The sequence below is a fragment of the Phallusia mammillata genome, chromosome 7 (assembly GCF_965637545.1).
Source record: "Phallusia mammillata chromosome 7, kaPhaMamm4.hap1.1, whole genome shotgun sequence".
NCBI lineage: Eukaryota > Metazoa > Chordata > Ascidiacea > Phlebobranchia > Ascidiidae > Phallusia > Phallusia mammillata.
The window spans coordinates 16,747,789-16,768,364 of NC_137258.1; the positions used below are offsets into that span (position 1 = coordinate 16,747,789).

Consider the following 20,576-nt stretch of genomic DNA (forward strand, 5'->3'; position numbering starts at 1 on the left):
GTTGTAATTTGTAAAGGTAACTGGCAAAATTTTAAATACTAAACGAATACCCTGCTTAAATAATTGTTAACTTTTTCAAATATTTCTGCACCATAGGGCATGTATTTCTGCCTTAAAACTAAAACCGATTATTTCGGGGTTTAAAGGGTAAAAAATGGGTGAATCCGAAAAAAAGATACAAAATTCTTTAAAAAACTTTACATTGCACCAAACAACAAAGCATGAAACTCCAAGATGCTGTACTTTAGTCAGTACAGCCGTTTCAAAAATTTTACGTTTTGGGGGCCTGTGGGTGAACCGCTGGGTCAATCGGGGTCAAACTTCAGGAGGATCAAATTTGGATTATTAACTAACATCTCTGTAAATTTGAATAAATTTGGAGCACTCTTTCTTGACCAAACGCGTCTCACAAGCCAGCGTTAGACAGAAAAAAAAATACGGACAAGAACAATATGTGTCCCCTTCAGGGAAGGGGACCCATAATTACCAAAAAATCTTTTCTCTTAATTTATATTTGCAAGCACTTCTCGCTATGCCATATTTTCAGGTGATGTAACCTATGCTAATGTTAACCTCTCTTTACAACACTAACTACTATACTGCATTTTTGGCTTATAAATAACTGACATGTATGTGTGTGTGTTGTCAAGATCAGTCTTGTCTAATTTCCTTGTTCAGGGATTTTAGTGCACAGCAATAGACCACTTCGTTAAAACATACAGTTCTTTTTATTAGTTCTTGAACAACAGAAATTTTATTATGTTTCTCACAACAGAAAATATTTTAAGAATTTTTCAGTCAACGTGGACTTACAATGAGATTCATCCCATTGAAGAATAAAAACCACCCTGTAGTCCAACCCGAGAAGACACATAGTGTTTGTTGTACCTTTGTGTTAAGGACGTTACCGCCGCAACAACTACAGTGTTGAGTTTATTTCCCTGGTGAATGAAGATATACCATCACAATTGCACCACAAAACAGCGGTGTCCAACACGCAGCCCGCGGGCTTGTATTGCTGCTTTGAAAGAGTTTTTAAATGTAGGCTATTGAGAACATAAAACAAATTATGTGGCCCTCGCGACAAATGTTGCACACCCCCACACTAAAACAATTACCAAGTAGGAAACAGCTGCGAAACGTTGAAACGACCAGGAACGTAAAAATGGAGGGCACGATAGGTGGATTATTGCTGAACGCGCAGCAGCTACACCTTTGTATAAAGCGTTACGTGGCGGAAGCTCACAAGAAAATGGCGCGGTAAGTAAACCCGAGTACACAACAGGTGACGACGGTATCACGTGAAGAAATAAATCCAGTCCACATAAGTTTGGTAAGGAATTTATCGTCGATTTCGCAACTGCAACCCAAATCAACATAATGGCCAACATGTAATGCCGTTGCCAGAATGGCTGTATCCCTGTATGCAAAATCAGAGGTCCGCTTCTACACTGGTCAAGATAGCTTATTGCCAACACTGTTAAAATGAGTCAAATATATCTAATCGTTAGATTCCGAGATGAGCTCGTTCATTGTACATTTATACAATTTACCGCTGCAGTGACTCGTTCCTACAAATTTTCTGGGTTTAAACCCAGGACACTCCCGGAGACGAATCCGGATCAGTTGTTTTATGTCTGTATGGGTCAGAAGCGCCAGACCATTCGGCCAAGTCCCTGCCCGTCCCTACAGTTTAGGTGTCAAAAAAGGGCGTCGCGCAAAAACGCCACCCGGTGAACATTGTCCCGTGATGTGCAACATGTGATTGTGCTCCAGGTACAGTATTTAGCTCGCGAACCCGTCTCGAGTGTAGATCTGCACGCGAACGGTTCTTTTTTTCCTCACGCGAATGACGCGAAAATCGAGGTTTACACCAGGCGCGAACGTTGCGAACAAAGCTGTTTCGTCCGCTCATCCGGCAGTGGTGCACAGCCAATATATGATAAGACTTGCAATTAATTTCATGGAATTGTGTTTTGCTGTTGCATGTGAAGAGTTAATCGAACAATAGTGCACAATACAAAGCCTATGACCACCAAAGATGTGGTTTTGCAACTGATAATAGTAAAATAGCTCCTAAACCAAAGTCGTTGTTTATGTAATGCAAAACTACTCTACTCTGTGCAGCTAATTTAAGAAATTGTTCTACAAAGTATTTATCTGTCTTTTTTATCTCGATTGTTTGCACTCTAAAACTTAAACATGTACCATTTTGGGGGGATAAAATACAACAAAGTTAACCTGTTTCAGTTTCCAAAAACTATGTTATTTCCTAATTAATCTATACCTGGTGGGTCTGTACATTGGAAAACTTGGTTTCAGACATATTAATTCTGATACCACTTCACCTATTCTATCACCATTTGAAAATAGTATATTGATCATGTTCTTTTTGATATGACAGCGAGATTTATGACTGTCCAGCACTTTTATGAGTGGTATATTTTTACAATTTGCATCAATTTACATTGTGTAATAAAGTTGCAGCGCCTAAACCTCTACATGACAACAAAGTAACCGACATAAATGACCAAGACCAGTGGTTCTTAATAGTGATGTACCGAATCGGCGAAATTTCGATTCGGCCGAAACCGAATATTCGGTGGTTTTGCCGAATAAATTCGGCCGAATCAACCGAATCATTTATGACGTCACGCGAAGTCGTACGCTACGCGTTTGACATGAAAATATAAGTTTATCTACCAGGCAATTAGTGCAGATTGGTTGTGTTTCGTCCCTATTTTAGTTCTGTGGGGTTTAACATTGCCTCAAGCATGATTGCCAACCCGACAATGAATTACTGATTAGTTGTCTGCAGTGGTAAAAGCGATAATGTGTTAAAAAAGATAATGATTGGCGCGATTTTCGTTGGTACTATGCAGAAAAGACACGTTTAACGCTTTAAATATGTGTTCGTAAAAGATTCGGTTTCGGCCGAATCGCAACAAATTATTCGGCCGAAACCGAATCTTTGCAAAAGTGGCCGATTCGGCCGAATAAATTCGGCAAACCGAATATTCGGTACATCTCTAGTTCTTAACCGGTGGGAAATTTCCCACTAGTGGGAAATTTAATGTTTTTAGAGGGAAATTATGTGAGTCAGAAGTCACCAAACTCGGGCCCGTGGGTTGAAATCAACCATTGAAAGTTAATTTAATACAATATTTTCCGCAACAACATGTAAGATTAACTTCACCTAGTTTTACAAGGCGCATAAAAATCCAAAAATCGTTTATTACGTCACAGACATTACTAAAAGCATCAATGACTTTGTTATTGTTTGCAAATAAATGCATTTGGTCTGTTGATTGTGGTGCGATAAATGACTGTTGCAAGCACATGAGATTTTTCAAAATCCCACACAATTTTACTTACCTACGAAATCACTAAATACGATTTCAGTATACCTTTAAGGTGCCGACCAAATCGCTTCACAAAATTATTTCGATTAAAGAATCATTTTTTGTTGGACACAAAACACGATTATAAAAATAACAGAGTGGGAAATTCGGACTTGGTGATTTACTTTAGTGGGAAACCACACCAAAAAGGTTAAGAACCACTGACCAAGACTGATCATTCCTACATATTCTGGGCAAAATTCTCGCGCGAAGCGCCGTTTCTGTTGCTCACGGAGCAACCCAGACGCGAAGCGCGCAAACGAGAGAAGCGCGAAATGGGACTTCCCCACGCGTTACTTAAACAGAGAAAGAAATTTCGCATTGCTCGCTTCTCACGCTTGGTGTAAACCGGCCTTAACATTTGGTCGCAATCATAACCAGGGTTGCCAGGTGGCCTAAAAATCGGACAAAAAACGATAAATTGGCCTAATTTCACATGCAGTGTCCGACGCCTAAAAATCATTAGGACATTTAGTTTTTTGTCCTAATATGTCCGAATTTTGCTGATTGAATAACTTTTTGTCTCCTTCCTATTTTTTGAAGGTTGCAAACCTTTTTTTACGACAAAACGTGGTTTAAAAGTGCAACTTGTTTTGGTTAGTACCTTGTTTTTGACATTAAACACATAATTGTCTGCCAGTGAATGTTTGGCAATTGTATTGTGATAAATGGGTATCTAAGGTGATATGAAGCAACAAGTTGACGAAACACTTTCAAACGCTGCGAAACCAATGATAAACCCAATTGCAACGTGTTGCAATTGTCAACTAGATATTATCAAACATATCGTTGTTTTCGAACATGGGAAGTTTGTTGGGCTTTAAGTTTGGATTTCCGTTCTTGTGGTTGCGCGCATAAGTGACGTCATATTTTACGTCCGCCGCTTTGCATTTGTGTAAAACTCGGCGCTTATGAGTTTAGGGAACGTAAACGCACAAAAAATGGCAGTTGGCACCTCGATATTGATACTTGTTAGCAATTATACGCTCTCGTTTTTTTTGTCCTAAAATGTCCGATTTTCAGACAAATACTGTCCGAATCCAGCTGACAGTACCTGGCAACCCTGATCATAACACGTGACATTGATTCTGGCGCCATTGAAAATTATGTCCGCATAGGGATTTGTTTTGCTTGGTGGTTGTTTTTATGTGAGATTATTTTAAAGCTGTGAAACTATTTTTCGTCGTTCAAAGCACCATAAATGTAAAATGCCAGACTTGAAAACGCCAGTCAGTTCCGAAAATGGCTGGGTTTGTTCTGACATAAAAGTCCCAGGAAAAATGGTGATAATAACTGGAGCAAATACTGGAATGGGATTTTGGACTGCAGTTGACCTTGCAAGACGTGAAGCAAAAGTAATAATTGCTTGTAGGAGTGATGAAAAGGCCCAAGATGCCAAGATTAAGGTAAATATTTATTTACTTTTTCCAAGTGACAATGTTTTAGGAATAAATTAATTTTTAAAGATTATGTTAATTGTATGCACCGCTTGTTACAAAACAAACTATATTTAGATAATTAATGAGGCCAAATGCTCTGAAGAAAATGTTATTGCAAAAGTTCTTGATCTAGCCTCATTTGCTTCAATTAGAAAATTTGCTGAAGATATAAATACAAACGAAGAGAGATTGGATGTACTCATCAATAATGCAGGTTAGCTTTTTGCTTGTTGCCTGATTCTTAGTTTGACAGATGTATGTAAGGCTTTTCTGTGTCTGGGAATTTCATAATAGCAAATGTTTTTTGGTCGGGTTGCCAATTCTGCTAACCAACCACTGCTCAATTTCAACATAATATATACAGGTTTGATTTTGCTTTGTAGGAGTTTGGGTTTGTCCTGAAAGCAAAACGGAAGATGAATTTGAAACACATTTTGGAGTGAACTACCTGGGCCCCTTCCTTCTCACACATTTACTACTAGACTTATTAAGGGTTCAAATTAATTTAGTTTAAATATAACATTGTTCTTGTATTCAGTAAATTTATTAACACCAAATTAGTTTACTGCTTAAACAGCAATGTTAATTTCCTTTTATATGCCATAGCTTTAGCCTCAATGCTTAACAATCAATCATTTATTTGTCACGCTTTCAAATGAGAAAAGACACACAAAAAAGAATAATTGTGTGAAAGGTCAATGAAAGGTCAAGTAATTGCCACTAAGTCACTTAACAATGCATAATCACTAAATATTAATATATAGTTGTTTTTAGAAAAGTGCACCCAGCCGAATCCTTTTGCTTGCCTCTAATGCATACAAGTATGGTTCTATCAAATTCAATGATTTAAATGCTACAAGAGGCTATGATGCAAGTACTGCTTATAACCAGAGCAAACTGGCAATTGTTTTTTATAACAACTCTTTAGCTAAGGAGTTGGAAGGTTTGTACCATCTTGTTTGTACTTGTTTTTTTATATTTTGGTATACTTGTTAAACATTACGAATTAATGCATATAAGTTGTATTAGTAAGCTGCAGATAGCTCACACCATTCTGACCTATATGTCTTATCACTGCAGCTAGTGACAAGATACAGGCTGCATTGCCTAGTGTAGTCATCTAATGGCTTTTCTGTTTGTTGGGAGTAAGTTGTATGGGCCCCATAAGGTTTGACATCTAATATTTAAATATAATTATTTTTGGTTTAATTTTTTCGCCCAACAAAACTTTGACAAAACCGAGAAATTGTCTTTGACCTGACCCAGGTTCTTCTAAAAAATTCTTTTTTAGTTTCTCGCTATCTATGGATGTGCATTATTACTATTTCAGTTGTATTTTTGTCTGGTTTATTGTAAATTGCTATGCCAGTTTGGAAATTTTAAGTCAAAAAGACCAACATATTTTATTTGATTTTTTTACCAAACATTCCCTTTTATCCCAAACTTTCTAGCGGGTTTGGTGCATTATCAGCCAGACAACACTCAACGATTAGACAACAAACAATGTATGATGTCACAAACAAAAATCAACCACTATTTTGTAAATGAAAGTTGTCATGTAATTAGTAATAGGCAACAGCTTGAAGCCTTACGGAAATAAAAAAACAATACCAAACAGACTCTTTCTACAAAAACAGGGAACCCCAAAAATTTTTAGGTGACCTATAATTTGGGAAACACTGATATAACTCATTAAGGTTGTGGCAAAACTATCAATTGTTTGTTCATTTTTTGGTTTTGCTAACAATAAATTCAATACAGGTCTTCACGTTTAGTTTTGTCAGTATAAAATTTGTTTCAATCAAACACTAAAGAGATCTACTGATGATCAATTCTATTAACGTACTGTATATTTAACAGGTTCTGGGGTAACTGTTAACAATGTCGACCCTGGCTTTGTGAAGACAGACATGCAAAGATATATTAATGAGCCTGGAAGTTTTATCACAAAAACCTTCGTTAAGGTCCATCAATGGCTTGTAACATGGAAAACTGCGCAGCATGGAGCACAATGTTCAGTTTACTGTGCCGTTGCACCAGAGTTGGAGAACATATCTGGAAGATATTTCAAGTATGTGATGTGCTTTAGAACAGGAAAGTGTTTGTGTCTGTTTGGTGACTGAAATTGACTTTATGTTTTCTGGTTATGATTTCTTAAAACATATTTTCTAGTAAAAGCATAAACTTTATTCATGAAAATTTACTAAAGCACAAAACACTCGTTTTGTAAGCAGAGATTGTCAAGTGGAAAGTCTATCGAACATTGCTAAGGATGAGGTCATTGCTAAAAAGTTGTGGGATATCAGTATGAAACTCACTAAACTCAAGGAATAAAATATATGTTTGCAAAAACATTTAAAGGATCATCACTCTGAAATTTGCCGACTTACATGCACCTTTCGAACAAAATGGTTTTTGCCTTTTATAAGCATGTGCATTTTTTACATAGTATACCTCAAATGTAGTATACCTCAAATGTAGTATGTAGTATACCTCAAAAAACCGTAGGCAGTAATGTGCATTGTATATACACCAGTACAATTGCAGGCTTTTTCATTTACCATAAATTTCAATATTGATAAATTCTTTTTGCAAGATTTAAAATGCAACATGACTGTTTGACGCAGGATTCTAGGTTAATTGGTGATGATCATGTATAAAACTTTACTGTTATCAATGAACAAGTAATCGACTTACAATAATATACTGATGTTGATGGGGTGTCGTAGTGAGGTTAAACTATTAGGCTACAGATTGTTAAAGTTAGGAGTTTTCTTTTGTGATTAAAATATGATTTTTATTCGTCGTGCGTTAAGCAATGACGCATTTTACTTGGGTCCTAGTCCTAATCGCATGCGGTGGGCTGGCAGCTGATGTTAAAATGCCTTCCTTCAGATTTTCTCTAAGTGGTTTGACTCATGGGATAAATGCATTATCATCATGACGAGTGACTTTTAACAAAAACGTGATCGGTGAACGGAAACAAATGACAATATGGCGAGTGGGCGTGTCGCGCGCTATAATCAATGTAGCAATCGAGTGCAATGATAGTTGTTAATGTTTAACACGTGTTAGCCTTCCATACTGCATTTTACTGGTTTATTAATAGCGTTTGCGTGTTAAGCTCTTTGTCACGTTCCGTTTTCACGGGTACGCAAAAGATGGGACTGGCTATAGGAAGTTCTTTAACAACTAACGCTCGTGTACTCTGATCAGCAATAAACACTTTTCCTACACCTTTATTGCCATTGCCCCCCCCCCCCTCAAGAAATTTTGACCGGCTGTTTTAGTATTAAATCTTGTAATTTCAGACAAAACTGTGAATAGCAATGTGCGCTATTTTGTTTAATGTGCGTAACGCAATGATGCTCGTCACACATCTCAATAAACAATGAATGCCAATCCAGGCCACTTGGCGTCCAACTGCGCGTATGACGTTACAATGGATTTTATAATAACTTTGTTACGTCACACTCATACAAGTGAAGATAATTCACAATATGATTAAGAGGCAACCACTGTTAGAAACGACTGTGCCGAGTGTTAAAAAGTGTTACATGAACACGATCGAATCGTGACTATAACGTTCGTTACTTACAGCAAGAGTAAGGGCTTCACAGGGCCTTAGGCTAACCAGCATTTAGTTGATATTGCGAGTTTAATAGGCACAACAGGTGCTAACAGAGAGGTCTACACAGTCTACCGCAAGGTGGCGCGCACTTGTCGCCGCAAGGTGGCGCACTTGTCACCGCAAGGTGGCGCAATATATTTTATGCTGTTGCCCCCCCCCCCTTAAAACCGATCCTAGATACGCCACTGTACATCGCATGCCTTAACCCTTTTTACCAGCGCGAATAATAACAGTGAAGCGTTCTGACAAACGGAGGGCTGCTTGTACCGTTTCGATAACAATGGATGGGTAAAGGTGTAAACTCTACATGGGCCTTTTTCTGCAGCTTTAACAATAACGGCTACAGCGACTAACGGGCGGCATGAGATAACTAGCACATTACAGATAAGACAATAAAAGTTGGACAAAAGATTTCACACATACATTGAGCTTCCAGCGGTTACGAGATAACGTCACGCGGAAAGTGGGTCGCAGACTATCCGGTCTAATACATTTGTGACACTCTTGTTTCAATGACTTAAAGCAATTGTTGTTTATAAACAATAACACTATGGGTGATGTTTCTAAAACGAAGAGTGCGCAAGGTAACTGGGTCCGTTCTGATGTGAGGTTGCCAGGAAAAACAGCAATAACTAGAAGGGTGGCTTAGCACATATTTCCCTTGCATATACACTATAACCTATTTTGAAACATTAATATATTTCCTACACTTATTTTATATTGGGTCCCATACCATCCACTGTCTTTTATAACCTTAGTTGTTTTTGCAAGCAGAAACTCATGGGTCCCCCACACATACAAAGTTGTAAATAATGCATTTCAAGAGATAACAATGAGAAAGTTTGGTATTGTTAAGTCAAACACAGTGATCGGTACTGTACATTAATAAATATGCTATAAGGAGTACAAACTATTTAAACTTTTTCCATTAATACATTTTTGAAGGTTTTTCTATTTTATTGTCTATCTGAGAGAAAAGTGTTAAATATTGAAAAAATAGGTTAAAACGCAATAATCAGCTCCTATTAATGGCGAATTGCACACAATGGTAGGGGGCTAGTGGAAACATGTAATTCAGACATTGTTAAAAAAATGAACCATTTTGGGGGGCTTGTTGGGTAAATGTTGGGGCAACGGGGGTAAAACACAACATTCTTCACCTATAAATAGCACACTCTACAAGCTATCTAAATGTCATTCAATTCGGACAATGTTTAAAAAATTCACCCTTTTGGGGGCTAAAGGGGTAAATATTGGGGCTACAGGGTTAAACAAAACAATTGACGCCTATAAATGACAATTTCTACAAGCTGTCCAAATTTCATCTAATTACGACACCGTTTAAAAAACTGACCAATTTTAGGGGTTTGTGGGGTAATGATGGGGTTCAACACCCAAAAGTACGAAATATGAAGTTACAATGACCCAATCAACAGTCATGTAAAATTTTATCTCATTCAGACAATGTTTACCCACCAAGAAATGCACAAACACAACTACCATCTGCCTTTATTATACCATTCCACCACAGAAATCTTTCGTTTGTGGTGCGCAGCAACATACATAAACATTTTACACTTTGGGGTCTAGCGGGGTAAATATTGGGGTTATCAAGTCAAACAAAACAGATCTGCATAACTATATCTACCATCTGTGAAAGTTTCATCCAAATTCACCAAAGATTTCATGCCAAAAGTGCATGGACAAACTTCACTGGAGAAAAAAGAAAAAAAACAGAAAAAAAACAAAAAAAACTGAGTGAAATCAAGATGTGTCCCCTTCAGGGAAGGGGGCCCATAATAACTGATGCTAACACTGGCATTGGGTACTGGACCGCTATTGATCTTGCAAAGTGTGAGGCAAAAGTTATTATCGCTTGTCGGAATGCTGAAAAAGCTCAAGAAGCTAAATTAAAGGTATAAATTAAAGGCTGTCAGCTTTGTGCACTGGGCCTAGTTGTATTGCAATTTTTGTACTTTGCATTTGGCCAGATTGTTAAAAAAGCAAAATGTTCTGAGGAAAACATTGTTGTCAAAGTCTAAAACTCTCCTCCTTTGCATCAATAAGAAAATTTGCCAAGGATATCAATGACACTGAAAATAGGCTCGACATCCTCATCAACAATGCAGGTTTGGATTAAAGCAGTATAATTAAGGATGCTACAAACTACATTTTTTTGTAAATGTTTACTTTTAGGATGTCAGATATTTGAGCTCATTGTTTTTACTTATTCCAAGATTAAGCATTATAGTAATAAATAATAACTGGGAATACTAATGTTAACTAAATGGAAATAATTAGCAATATTCTATATCTTGCATATAAAGGAGTAATGTGGATTCCTGAAAGCAAAACTGGAGATGGATTTGAAACACATTTTGGTGTCAATCATTTGGGACCTTTCTTACTCACAAATTTGCTTTTGGACTTATTAAAGGTTTGTTGAGAAAACTAAGTTTGCATAATTTCCCATCAACCAACTTTTTGTTGATTCTCTTTTTGTCTTATGTTTTGCAAAATTTAATTTGGAAAAATGCTTTGAATTGTGTGTGATTTTGCAGAAAAGTGCACCCAGTCGTATTGTGGTTCTCTCATCAATTGACAAGCATATGGTACAATGAATTTTGATGATCTAAATGCTACCAAACACTTTGATGCAAGTGCAGCCTACAACCAGAGCAAACTTGCAAATGTCCTTTTCAGTAGACATTTGTCAAAACAGTTGCAAGGTGCGTTTCAATGTTTGTTAGTTTATTAATTATTTTCTTCACTAGTGGTCTCTTAAGTTAAAGACTCAATTGCTTTTCTAAATGTCTGTCTTGTTTGTATTTATACTTACTGATAAAGTTGTTTAATGTTTATGACTTCATTTGGGTTAAGAAAACTGAAAGTTGTTTTGAAACAAAAAGATTTGAAAACTTGTAAAAATATTGGCTTTAATGGTGGCTGCTGTATGCAGATTCATGTTTGTGTTTATGTATTCCCTATGTGTTTTAGGCACAGGAGTTACTGTCAATAGTGTCCATCCAGGTTTTGTGAACACAAACTTACAAAGGTACATTGATGAACCAGGAAACTTCTTCATGAAAACCTTTATTAAACTTAGTCGTTGGTTTCCATTTTGGAAAGATCCAGAACATGGTGCACAGACTTCTATTTATTGTGCCATTGCACCAGAACTTGCAGATGTCTCTGGAAAATATTTTAGGTAAGCCTCTGATCAGTATTTAATGGAAATTGCGTTGGCTGCCTTCGTTTCTTTACTTTTACATGCTATAACATGGTACAGTAAAACTAATGGGGATAAATTTATAAAACATAAAGAAAAGTTTACATAAAGCTGTCATGACCACTAAAGGGAAAAAATACCATGTTAGTGAAACCAGAATATTTTTTTGAGTCAATGACATAAAATATTATGTAAAACAGTTAACTACACAATGCTTGTTCAGGTAGAAATTTTTTTAAATGGGCTGTTACAAATCTTAACATTTTGGTTCTTCTATGAAAATAATGTTTTATAAATTACATAATGAAAAGAGTGAATGAAGACTTTTACACGGACCCTTGTTCAGAACCACTTGTTTACACTTTTTTTAAGGATGTGTTGTTTAACTCGCCATCTCTAAGAAATATACATGAATGACTGTATTTGTGACAAACTCTTTATGTAGTGATTGTAAAGTGGCAAATGAATCCAACGCTGCAAAGAGTGATGCTGATGCAGAAAGATTGTGGAATATCAGTGTGGATATGACCAAACTTAATGAGCAACAATAATTAGTCGTTTTTGTCCCAAGAAAGTCCCAAGAAGCAACTTGCACAACGTTAATCAGTACTTTCTTTTTTATTACTGCCACAAAGATAATTTATATATGCAGCATATTGTATTTGCAAATATGCTACAGTGATTAAAACAGAAGAAATTAGTGCACTTAATCATCGCATTGTTATTGTACTAATAGCTGTTGTTAATTTGTTTGTATCATTGGATATGTTGTAATTCCTGGTGTGTTGCATAATTTTGTGTGTTATGTACTTATAATTTAATTTTTATACGGTGTAGTTGCAGCGCGTTTAATCATGATTCACCAATCGTGCCCTTCACTTTCTTGCGCCCAATAACATCTTAACGTTGCCCAGCTATTTGCGGCTTGGTGATCGTTCAGTGCAATTGTGTCGTTATGTGTTCTTTCACCAAGCGAAATAAACTGACCTCAATTAGAAGCATATAGAGCAGTGCTCTTCAACCTTTGTAGTGGCACGGAAGCCTTGAGGTATTTTGTCAAACTTTGCGGAACCCCCATAAAATAATTTTAATGTATGTAATACAAGTAGGCTACATCAAAGAAAAAAAGTTGCTTTTTTACTTACCAAATCCAAAGCACATCACAAAGGTTGACTTGAATTAAACGGTTCACTGAAACGCATTGCCATGTTATTTGGATCGGTCGTTTCTACATTTCTCTTGCAATTTAGCTAGAGCATGGGTGTCCAACACGTGGCACGCAGAGCATTTGAAAATGACACGCGAGCTTTTGCACATTCAGATGGTGAATTGTTCGTTTTTTGACAAAATTTAAAGCCTCCTTGCCATAAGTGTAGAGTTTTAAAAAATGCCAGGGGTGCGACTTTTGATCAATAGCGGCGATACCTATGCCATGTGCAGTATATATGTACCCGTGCGATACTTCGGCGGTATGCGACTATATACCAATACCTTTTCTGTGTTTTAGCCTTTAGTTTCTGTCACATTATGTTGTAAATAGTCACTTGACACATTTCTTTGTATGGTTGGGATGTTTGCTGTGCGTCTAATAACGCATGCACATGCCGAAAGGACGCTTTGCCGAATCAGTAATTTTAACGACTTAGTTTTAAAGAGCTTGTTACGCAGGAAATAAAAGTAAAACCAATTCACGTTTCAAATATAGCTGACCGTGTATTGTTGACGCCTAATCTTAGGTCATCTTGAATCAAGTTTGTGCCGTTGCAGTGCTTTGCAAACGGACATTAAACACGGCATAGGAATCGTTAACGCAAACCTACATAACAACATCTATAAGCGGCCATAAGCCCCTTGCATTGTTTAATGTTGGTCCATGGACTTTATTAACAAAAAATAATTATTTTTATTTCAGTAAGTTATTGCGTCACATAATACTAAAACGTTAGTGAACTTGCCATTTATGTTGCAATAAAATGCCCGTTAATTTCGAAATAATTGTAATTGTTGCGTTTCAACCGATGACTGTTGAATTAATTACGTGACTACAAACGCATTTGTGTTTAGTTGGAAATACATTTTAAAACCGACGTAACTTGAACAAAGATAAGTTTTTGACGTTACACAAAGTACTCCAGTGCCCCTTGCAAACTATTTGTATCTTGTGTCGCATAAACAGAATAGTAGGTTTCTGGAGTATAATAGACAAGTTTACTCGCACTTGACATATTGGCCAAATATTCGGATTGAGCCCGTCCCGTTAAGACGTTTAAGACATGGTTTGGAAAAAGTACCAAAGGTTGGCACGCGAGTATATTTTGAAACCAAAATTGGCACAGTGGTGTGTTCGAGTTGGACACCCCTGAGCTAGAGTGTAACAAGGTTCTGTTTATTACGTCACAATTGATCAATGGTGTCACAAATGTTAACTAAACTGTACAGGCGAGTATTGATGTTCGAAACAATGATATTATGAATCATTCGTGTTTTAACTGCTACACCAAACCACTGCGATTACCGTGCAACCCTTAAAGTTCACGGAACAGTTAAAAGGGTTGTACGGAACCCTAGAGTTCCGCAGAACCCCGGTTGAAGAGCTCTGATAAAGAGTGTATGTGTAATAACTTACATTATGCAGACGTCGCTGTTTTCAGTGCAGGTTACAGTGCTCTACTGCTCTGGTAGTTGCTGTGTATTTAATTAAATTACTTCCCAAGTCCGTGAATAGTGTATTGTAGGCTCATTGTTTACAAACAATGAGAAATGAACTTTAATAAAAAGCAAATTGCCAGCGACGTAGAGTAAAACGTATTCATTTTTATTACAACAGACGTTTCGACAAAACTATTGTCATCATCAGTGTAAAATGTAATGCACCAGCGGAAACAAGCGCGTTTATATACAGGCAAAAGTAAGGAAAACGAGAAATGAACTGATATCAAAAAGTGAGGTACATCTCAAATTTACAGGATCGCTTGGTGCACAACACTATAGCTTGGTGAACCAAGCGATATAAAGATGCACTACGCGACATAAATGTGAACCAAGTGATATAAAGATTCAGCAAGCGATATAAAGATGCAAACAAGAGATACAAAGATGCACTAAGCAACTGGTCTTCAACTGGTTTTTAAAAGCGAACCCCAATTTAAGAGAAAATAAAATCAGCGTTTACATGCGACCCCAACTTTTTAACGATAGAGAGAAAAATGTTTCAAAGAATGCAGAAGCTAAAACTATTTTCAGTTAAATTTGCCCGCTGATTTTCAAGTAGACTTTAAATATCAGCATTTAGCCTGCATTATTACGCTCAAATGTTAAAACCCAAAAGTTTTGTTTAATTTGGTCCATCTAATTCGCGTTAAAGCTCATCAGTTTGCAGAAATTAGTAAATTTATGTATTTTTCACTGCACCCGCTGTATTATTTTGGACACAATATGTTGTCATGGGGCTCTATCGCGTAAATGGGGTGAATAACGAAGTTTAGTGTTTTTATAGAGTTGGGTTGCAACTATTCGGTTTTTGATTATTGCATAACAATGATTAGATTGTGACACGAGGTACCAAGCTGTACTGCAAAATATGAGCAAAGATTGCGAACCAGAACAAAGACGTATTATTTTTTTGGTAATAAATTTAAAAGCCAAAAAATTGAATTTATAGCAACCCCAGAAAAAGTTTAGGCGACCCCACTTGCGGTCGCGACCCACATGATGTAGGCTAGACCACTGCACCAGAGACTACTAAGTAGGCCTAGTAGTCTCTGAGTGCACTAAGCCAGTGGTTCCCAACCTTTTTTTGACGCGACCCAAATACTCATCAAAATTTTGTTTAGTGGTTTCTCGCGACCCATGGACATGCTATTTTAGTTGTATCTTTGCCTGTAAATTTGGAAAGCTTGTTGAAAATTACTACGCAGGTTTAGCAAATCAAATAACGAACAAATAGCGTTGTTTTTTCGACCAAACATTTCCATTTAGCCTGAACTTGGAGCTGAATCGAAGAATTGTTAGCCAGACAACGCTCAACTGTGAGCTAACACATCACTTTATGACGTCACCAACAGTTTTAACCATTACCACGACAAATTGTGATAAAATTATTGTTGGGCAACAATTTACAGCCTTGGGAAATATATATAAAAAACGCTACAAGGCGAAATCAAGTAGATGCTCTTATTCGCACTAAAACAAGCGACCCAACAGAATGTTCAGGCGACCCAACTTTGGGTCGCGACCCATAGGTTGGGAAACACTGCACTAAGCGATATAAAGATGCACTATAAGCGATATAAATGTGCACCAAGCGATATAAATGAGACATGACGGCTGTAGGGAAAATAATCACCTGTGATGAGGCCGCCAGTAACGATTTGTACACTTTAGCGTTCAGAACAAACCGACACAACTACGGTGCTTATTGACTTGTACAATGCACAAAATGCAGAACAATATGGGGCACCGTTGTCAAATAAATTAAGTTGCAGCAAGTTAGCTAACTTGCGACTCAAGATAGGTAAGTTTCCGCAAGATAGCTAACCTGCAACGAAACATAGCTAACTTACGAAGCAAGGTAGCGAAGTTGCCGTAAGTTACTATCGCAACTTAGCTATGTTTCGTCGCAAAATAGCTGAGTTGAAGCAAGTTAGCTATCTTGCAAGTTTTGTTTTTTTTTCCATACGGTCTAATGGCGCCGTTGTCGAAAACTAAGTTGCGGCAACTTAATTTATTCCACAACTGCGCCCCATGGAACAAACACCTGGTTTCAAATTTTTTTCTGTTGATGACCGATATTTACAAATACGTAAATATTGTTTGATATTTCAACATTTTGTGATGTAGTTAATATTTCGGTTTGCGTGATTTGATAATCCCAGATGGCATAAAAATTTCCGATTAAAATAAAACAAAAATCGTAACGGAAACACTGAGCTAACATCATAAAGTGCAACTGCAAAACTGAAGACTCTCTGCTGCTCTGCTAAGTGCTGACTGCTGAGTGTACTGTTGAGTGTTGACTTGTCACTTGACTGATAAGAAATCAGCAGGCTATGGCCGGCCAAGACTAATGTAATGATTATTACTGCTTCGACTAAAATCATAGAAAGCTGAGACAGACAGCAAGGCATTTCCATCTGACTTGTGTCGAATTTGAGTTGAGTATTTTTTTGTAATTGCTTTTAAAGGCTTGTGGTTGTAGCGCAAGCACAACGCTATAATGCAGGGGTTCTTAACCAGGGGTGCGAGAACTGTTCCTAGGGGGTGTGGGGATGCTGAATCATTAAGGTTGGTTAGGTTTATTCTGTATAAATACAAAAACCAAGGGGGTGCGAAAACTGGTTGGTGATTTGAAAGGGGTGCAGCAGGGAATAAAGGTTAAGAACCACTGCTATAAGGTGTACGACTCACGACTGTACGAAAAAAAGTAGTATCGGGCAACATCAGGTATTGCTACCCACTAGTTACCAAAAAGCCCATTTTTTCTTAAAAAATTGGCAGTTGAACAAATGTTTACAAAACTCACACTCATTTGTTGGATAAATATGATAAATGCAATTTATTGTGTTTAGAATTAGGAAATGTGCTTAAATTGTGCTCAGTTAAAAAAAAACGTTATACAGCATGTTGTCTTTATCTGACATAAAGACACTTTGAAAACATTGCTAATAGGCAATTAAAATGAACATTGCAACACAGGACAAGGCAGTTTTGCATGTTGTTGTAGTTGGGTTTCACCATAAAAAAGGCTGTCAAGTGGAATATGCCTATCCTCCACTCATAGATGGTGAACCACATGATTCTACCAATGTTCCGAATGAATGGAAATATTTACCATCATTGGTTTTACCTGATGGAGCTCATAACTACAATGAAGATACCATATATTTTCATCTACCACCAAGGGAACATTATGAAAAGCAAACCACAGTTTTTGGTGTATCATGTTATCGCCAGATTTCATCAGATCTACTAAAACGGAAGGATGCTGACATAACAAGGGGAACGGTACAAAAAAGTGTTGTGGTACTTAGTCAAAAGCCACTGTATGGCATACTAAATGCAAAACTTCATATGATAACTCAAGCATATTTTGAAGAGAAGGATTTTTCCAAGATTGACATTTTAAAGGAGTTATTTGACCATGTTAACTTGTCAATGAGCAGAATTGATGAATCACAGCGATTTTTAGATTTATCAGCAAGAACCCTGGTTTTAAGGTTTCAGCATCAAATAGTGATGTTGTTCAAACTGCTTCTTTTGGAAAGGCGAATGCTATTTTATACTTCACCTGTAAAGCATTTGGTTGGTGGAATTATGGCTCTTTTATCGTTGTTTCCCAGCATGATTGACAAGGGCTTAAAGTATTCAACTACACCCTATAGCAAATACATTGTAAACTCAAAGATTCATGATGATGAACAAGTAGCAACAGAGCCCCCTGCTGATTCAAATCATAATGGTGAAACGGAAGAAAAAGTTGTAACACCTAATGGACCAAACGTTTTTCAGCAACCAAATGTTGACACTTTGCAGTCGGTGACAGTGAATGAAAACATGCAGACAGATGAAAAACCTGTTCCGAGTGAACTCAGTGGTGAAGCAAATGTAGCAAATAAGACAAGAATATTGAGTGAAACTAACAGTACATCAAGTCTGTGGTCAACTACATCTGACAGAGCGATGGAGGTTGCACAGAACATTTCCACTGGACTTGAATCATTGACATCTGCAGTTAGTACAGCTTTTTACAACACGGAAACCATAGATTCAGTTGGGTGGGAAGGGGCTCATGAAATTGAAGATGATGATGATTTATTACTTCCTGGGTTTGGTAATGCAAGACTTGAAATCAAGACTGAATCCCCTGCCAAGACTCAAAATTCTAATCTTCCCCAGGATTTATACATTGAGCGAGGTGATGCCATTGCAAAACCAAGATCAAGCACCATGTTAAGTCTGCTGAAAAAAGATGGCTATATATCTCCAATTGAATGTGACTCATTTGGATTCCCTTTGTCTGTTTTCACCAGGGGCTACTTATGTTTACCATATGTTGCATTACAACAGCATGGTGATCTTATGGAAAATTTAGAACGAGGGTATGTCATTGGCGCGACCAATATACTCTTTAAATCAAACCCAAATCTTGCAGATGTGGTTGTAGATCTTGAGGAACCGGCCTTGGACATCAGGGATGCTAACCTAAAAAGACTAACACATTTGTCAGCAGCTGATTTGCGATTTGCACAACATTTAGTGGACAATGTAACTGAGGAAGACGACAGTTTTGACACAACAGGTTGGGAAGGGGGTAATGAATGGATCCAAGCTCAGTTTTTGGAGTACATGCTATCAATGTTGGCCATTTCCACTGAAGTGAATGCAAATCCGAAAGACATGCATGATTTCAATGAATATTTTCTTGCTGCTTGGAAACAAACACAGAACTATCAGGTATGGGCTAGTAAGGAACATCCGTCAATGGCAAATATCAAACCCATTCACCCATTTCAAGCTCAGTACTCTGTCAGTGATATGCGACTTCGCCTGCACCATAACCTACAAAGTAGTGACAGAGGGCGAAAGATTGAAGATGCTATGGTTACTGCAAATCAAGCTGTTGCCAACACTGGGAAGTTCATGGGTTCTGCATTGGTTTCAGCTAAGTCAAGTGTCACATCCTGGTGGTCAAATAGGTCAAAAAACAATGCTTAAAACTTTTTATGTTGTAATAGTTTATCAGCCATTTTTTTCTAAGCAATGCGCCCTGGTAAAAGGGTAAACATATAAAACTGCAATAATGACAATGTCCCAAAAACTAGCCCTCTACTTGTAATGTTTGCTGTTTTGAACGGTAATATAAAAAGCTAGTACGATTACTCATATACTGTCCAGTGGTTCTTTAGTTTTTTTAAAAAAAACACACACACTACAATATAGCTTGATGTTTTTTTTGTTTTCAATGCTTAAACAGTCCCAGAAATGTGTGGTGGTGTTTTAGGTGGTCTTGTGTAGGAATGCTTTATTAGTGTAGTGCAATATATGCTTTAATCTGTGTACTGTGTTTGTATTTCTGTGTGAAGCTTTAAATTTGAAATGCTGTATGACTCGTTGCATCCTGTTCCCAATTACTGCTTGTCCTACATGCAAAAGTTTCTTGCAGAGAAAATCTACATGTAAAATAGTGACCATTACCAAATGATTTCATTCAAACCAACAGATGACAAAAAACATATGTTTGCCTACAAGAATCTTTAGTGTTAAAGTTCCATGGTGAGAGAGGCATGTGTTTTAACAAGTTTCGGTAAAATTACTGGTTCACTTCCATGGGTGCTGTTGTATTTTTTTAGGTTACGATTAATATTTCAACTGCCAGTATGCTCGTAGAGAACAGCTCCAACAGTAAAAAATGTCCCTGATAGTGTTTTGAATTTTACCACATGCCTAAACATTTTCAAACTTTAACTCAAACCTGAATGCAGTAAACTAATCACTTTGTATATTGATCTTTGCTGAGTTGTTTTGTGAAAGTAAAAAAAGTGTGACAATGATATTAAACTATTCATCGGTACCTTTGGCAATATTTAATCTTCCTTACATCCTATCACTGCTTGTACAATAGGAAAATTCTTGTGTAATAATTTTTGCTTGTTTGCTTTCACACAGGATTAACAACGCTTTCCCAAACTAAAAATGACTTTTGCAATACAATCATATGTATACTTAATCATTTACAAACAATTTGTTTCTGCCATTTGGTAAACCTGTTATGAGAAATTTTGTTGTTGTTCAGTAGCTGGTAACTAACAGTAGTGTAACTACTTTTCACTGTCTTTTGCTTCATATTCAAACTTCTTTTATTGTTTAGGTTATGCTGA

The 20,576-nt window shown here is 37.1% G+C and overlaps 1 protein-coding gene and 1 pseudogene across 2 annotated transcripts; both read left to right on the top strand.

Annotated features, from left to right (window-relative positions):
• The first annotated feature begins 4,248 nt into the window (after positions 1 to 4,248).
• Positions 4,249 to 12,698, top strand: LOC145239047 (uncharacterized; annotated as a pseudogene). Its single transcript, XR_013862221.1, has 12 exons — positions 4,249 to 4,807; positions 4,916 to 5,054; positions 5,224 to 5,333; positions 5,615 to 5,783; positions 6,701 to 6,911; positions 7,075 to 7,171; positions 10,076 to 10,387; positions 10,463 to 10,600; positions 10,799 to 10,908; positions 11,033 to 11,200; positions 11,469 to 11,679; positions 12,146 to 12,698. The product of XR_013862221.1 is annotated as an uncharacterized LOC145239047 (transcript).
• Positions 12,699 to 17,248: 4,550 nt separating this feature from the next.
• LOC145237338 (late secretory pathway protein AVL9 homolog) lies at positions 17,249 to 20,566 on the top strand. The gene has a single exon (XM_080100152.1). The coding sequence runs from the start codon at positions 17,377 to 17,379 to the stop codon at positions 19,411 to 19,413; it is 2,037 nt and encodes a 678-aa protein (XP_079956278.1). The 5' UTR covers positions 17,249 to 17,376; the 3' UTR covers positions 19,414 to 20,566.
• The last annotated feature ends 10 nt before the right edge of the window (positions 20,567 to 20,576 follow it).

What these genes read in the sequence shown, in the direction of transcription:
- LOC145237338 (XM_080100152.1), top strand. Translation starts at nt 17,377, where the DNA reads ATGAACATTGCAACACAGGACAAGGCAGTTTTGCATGTTGTTGTAGTT.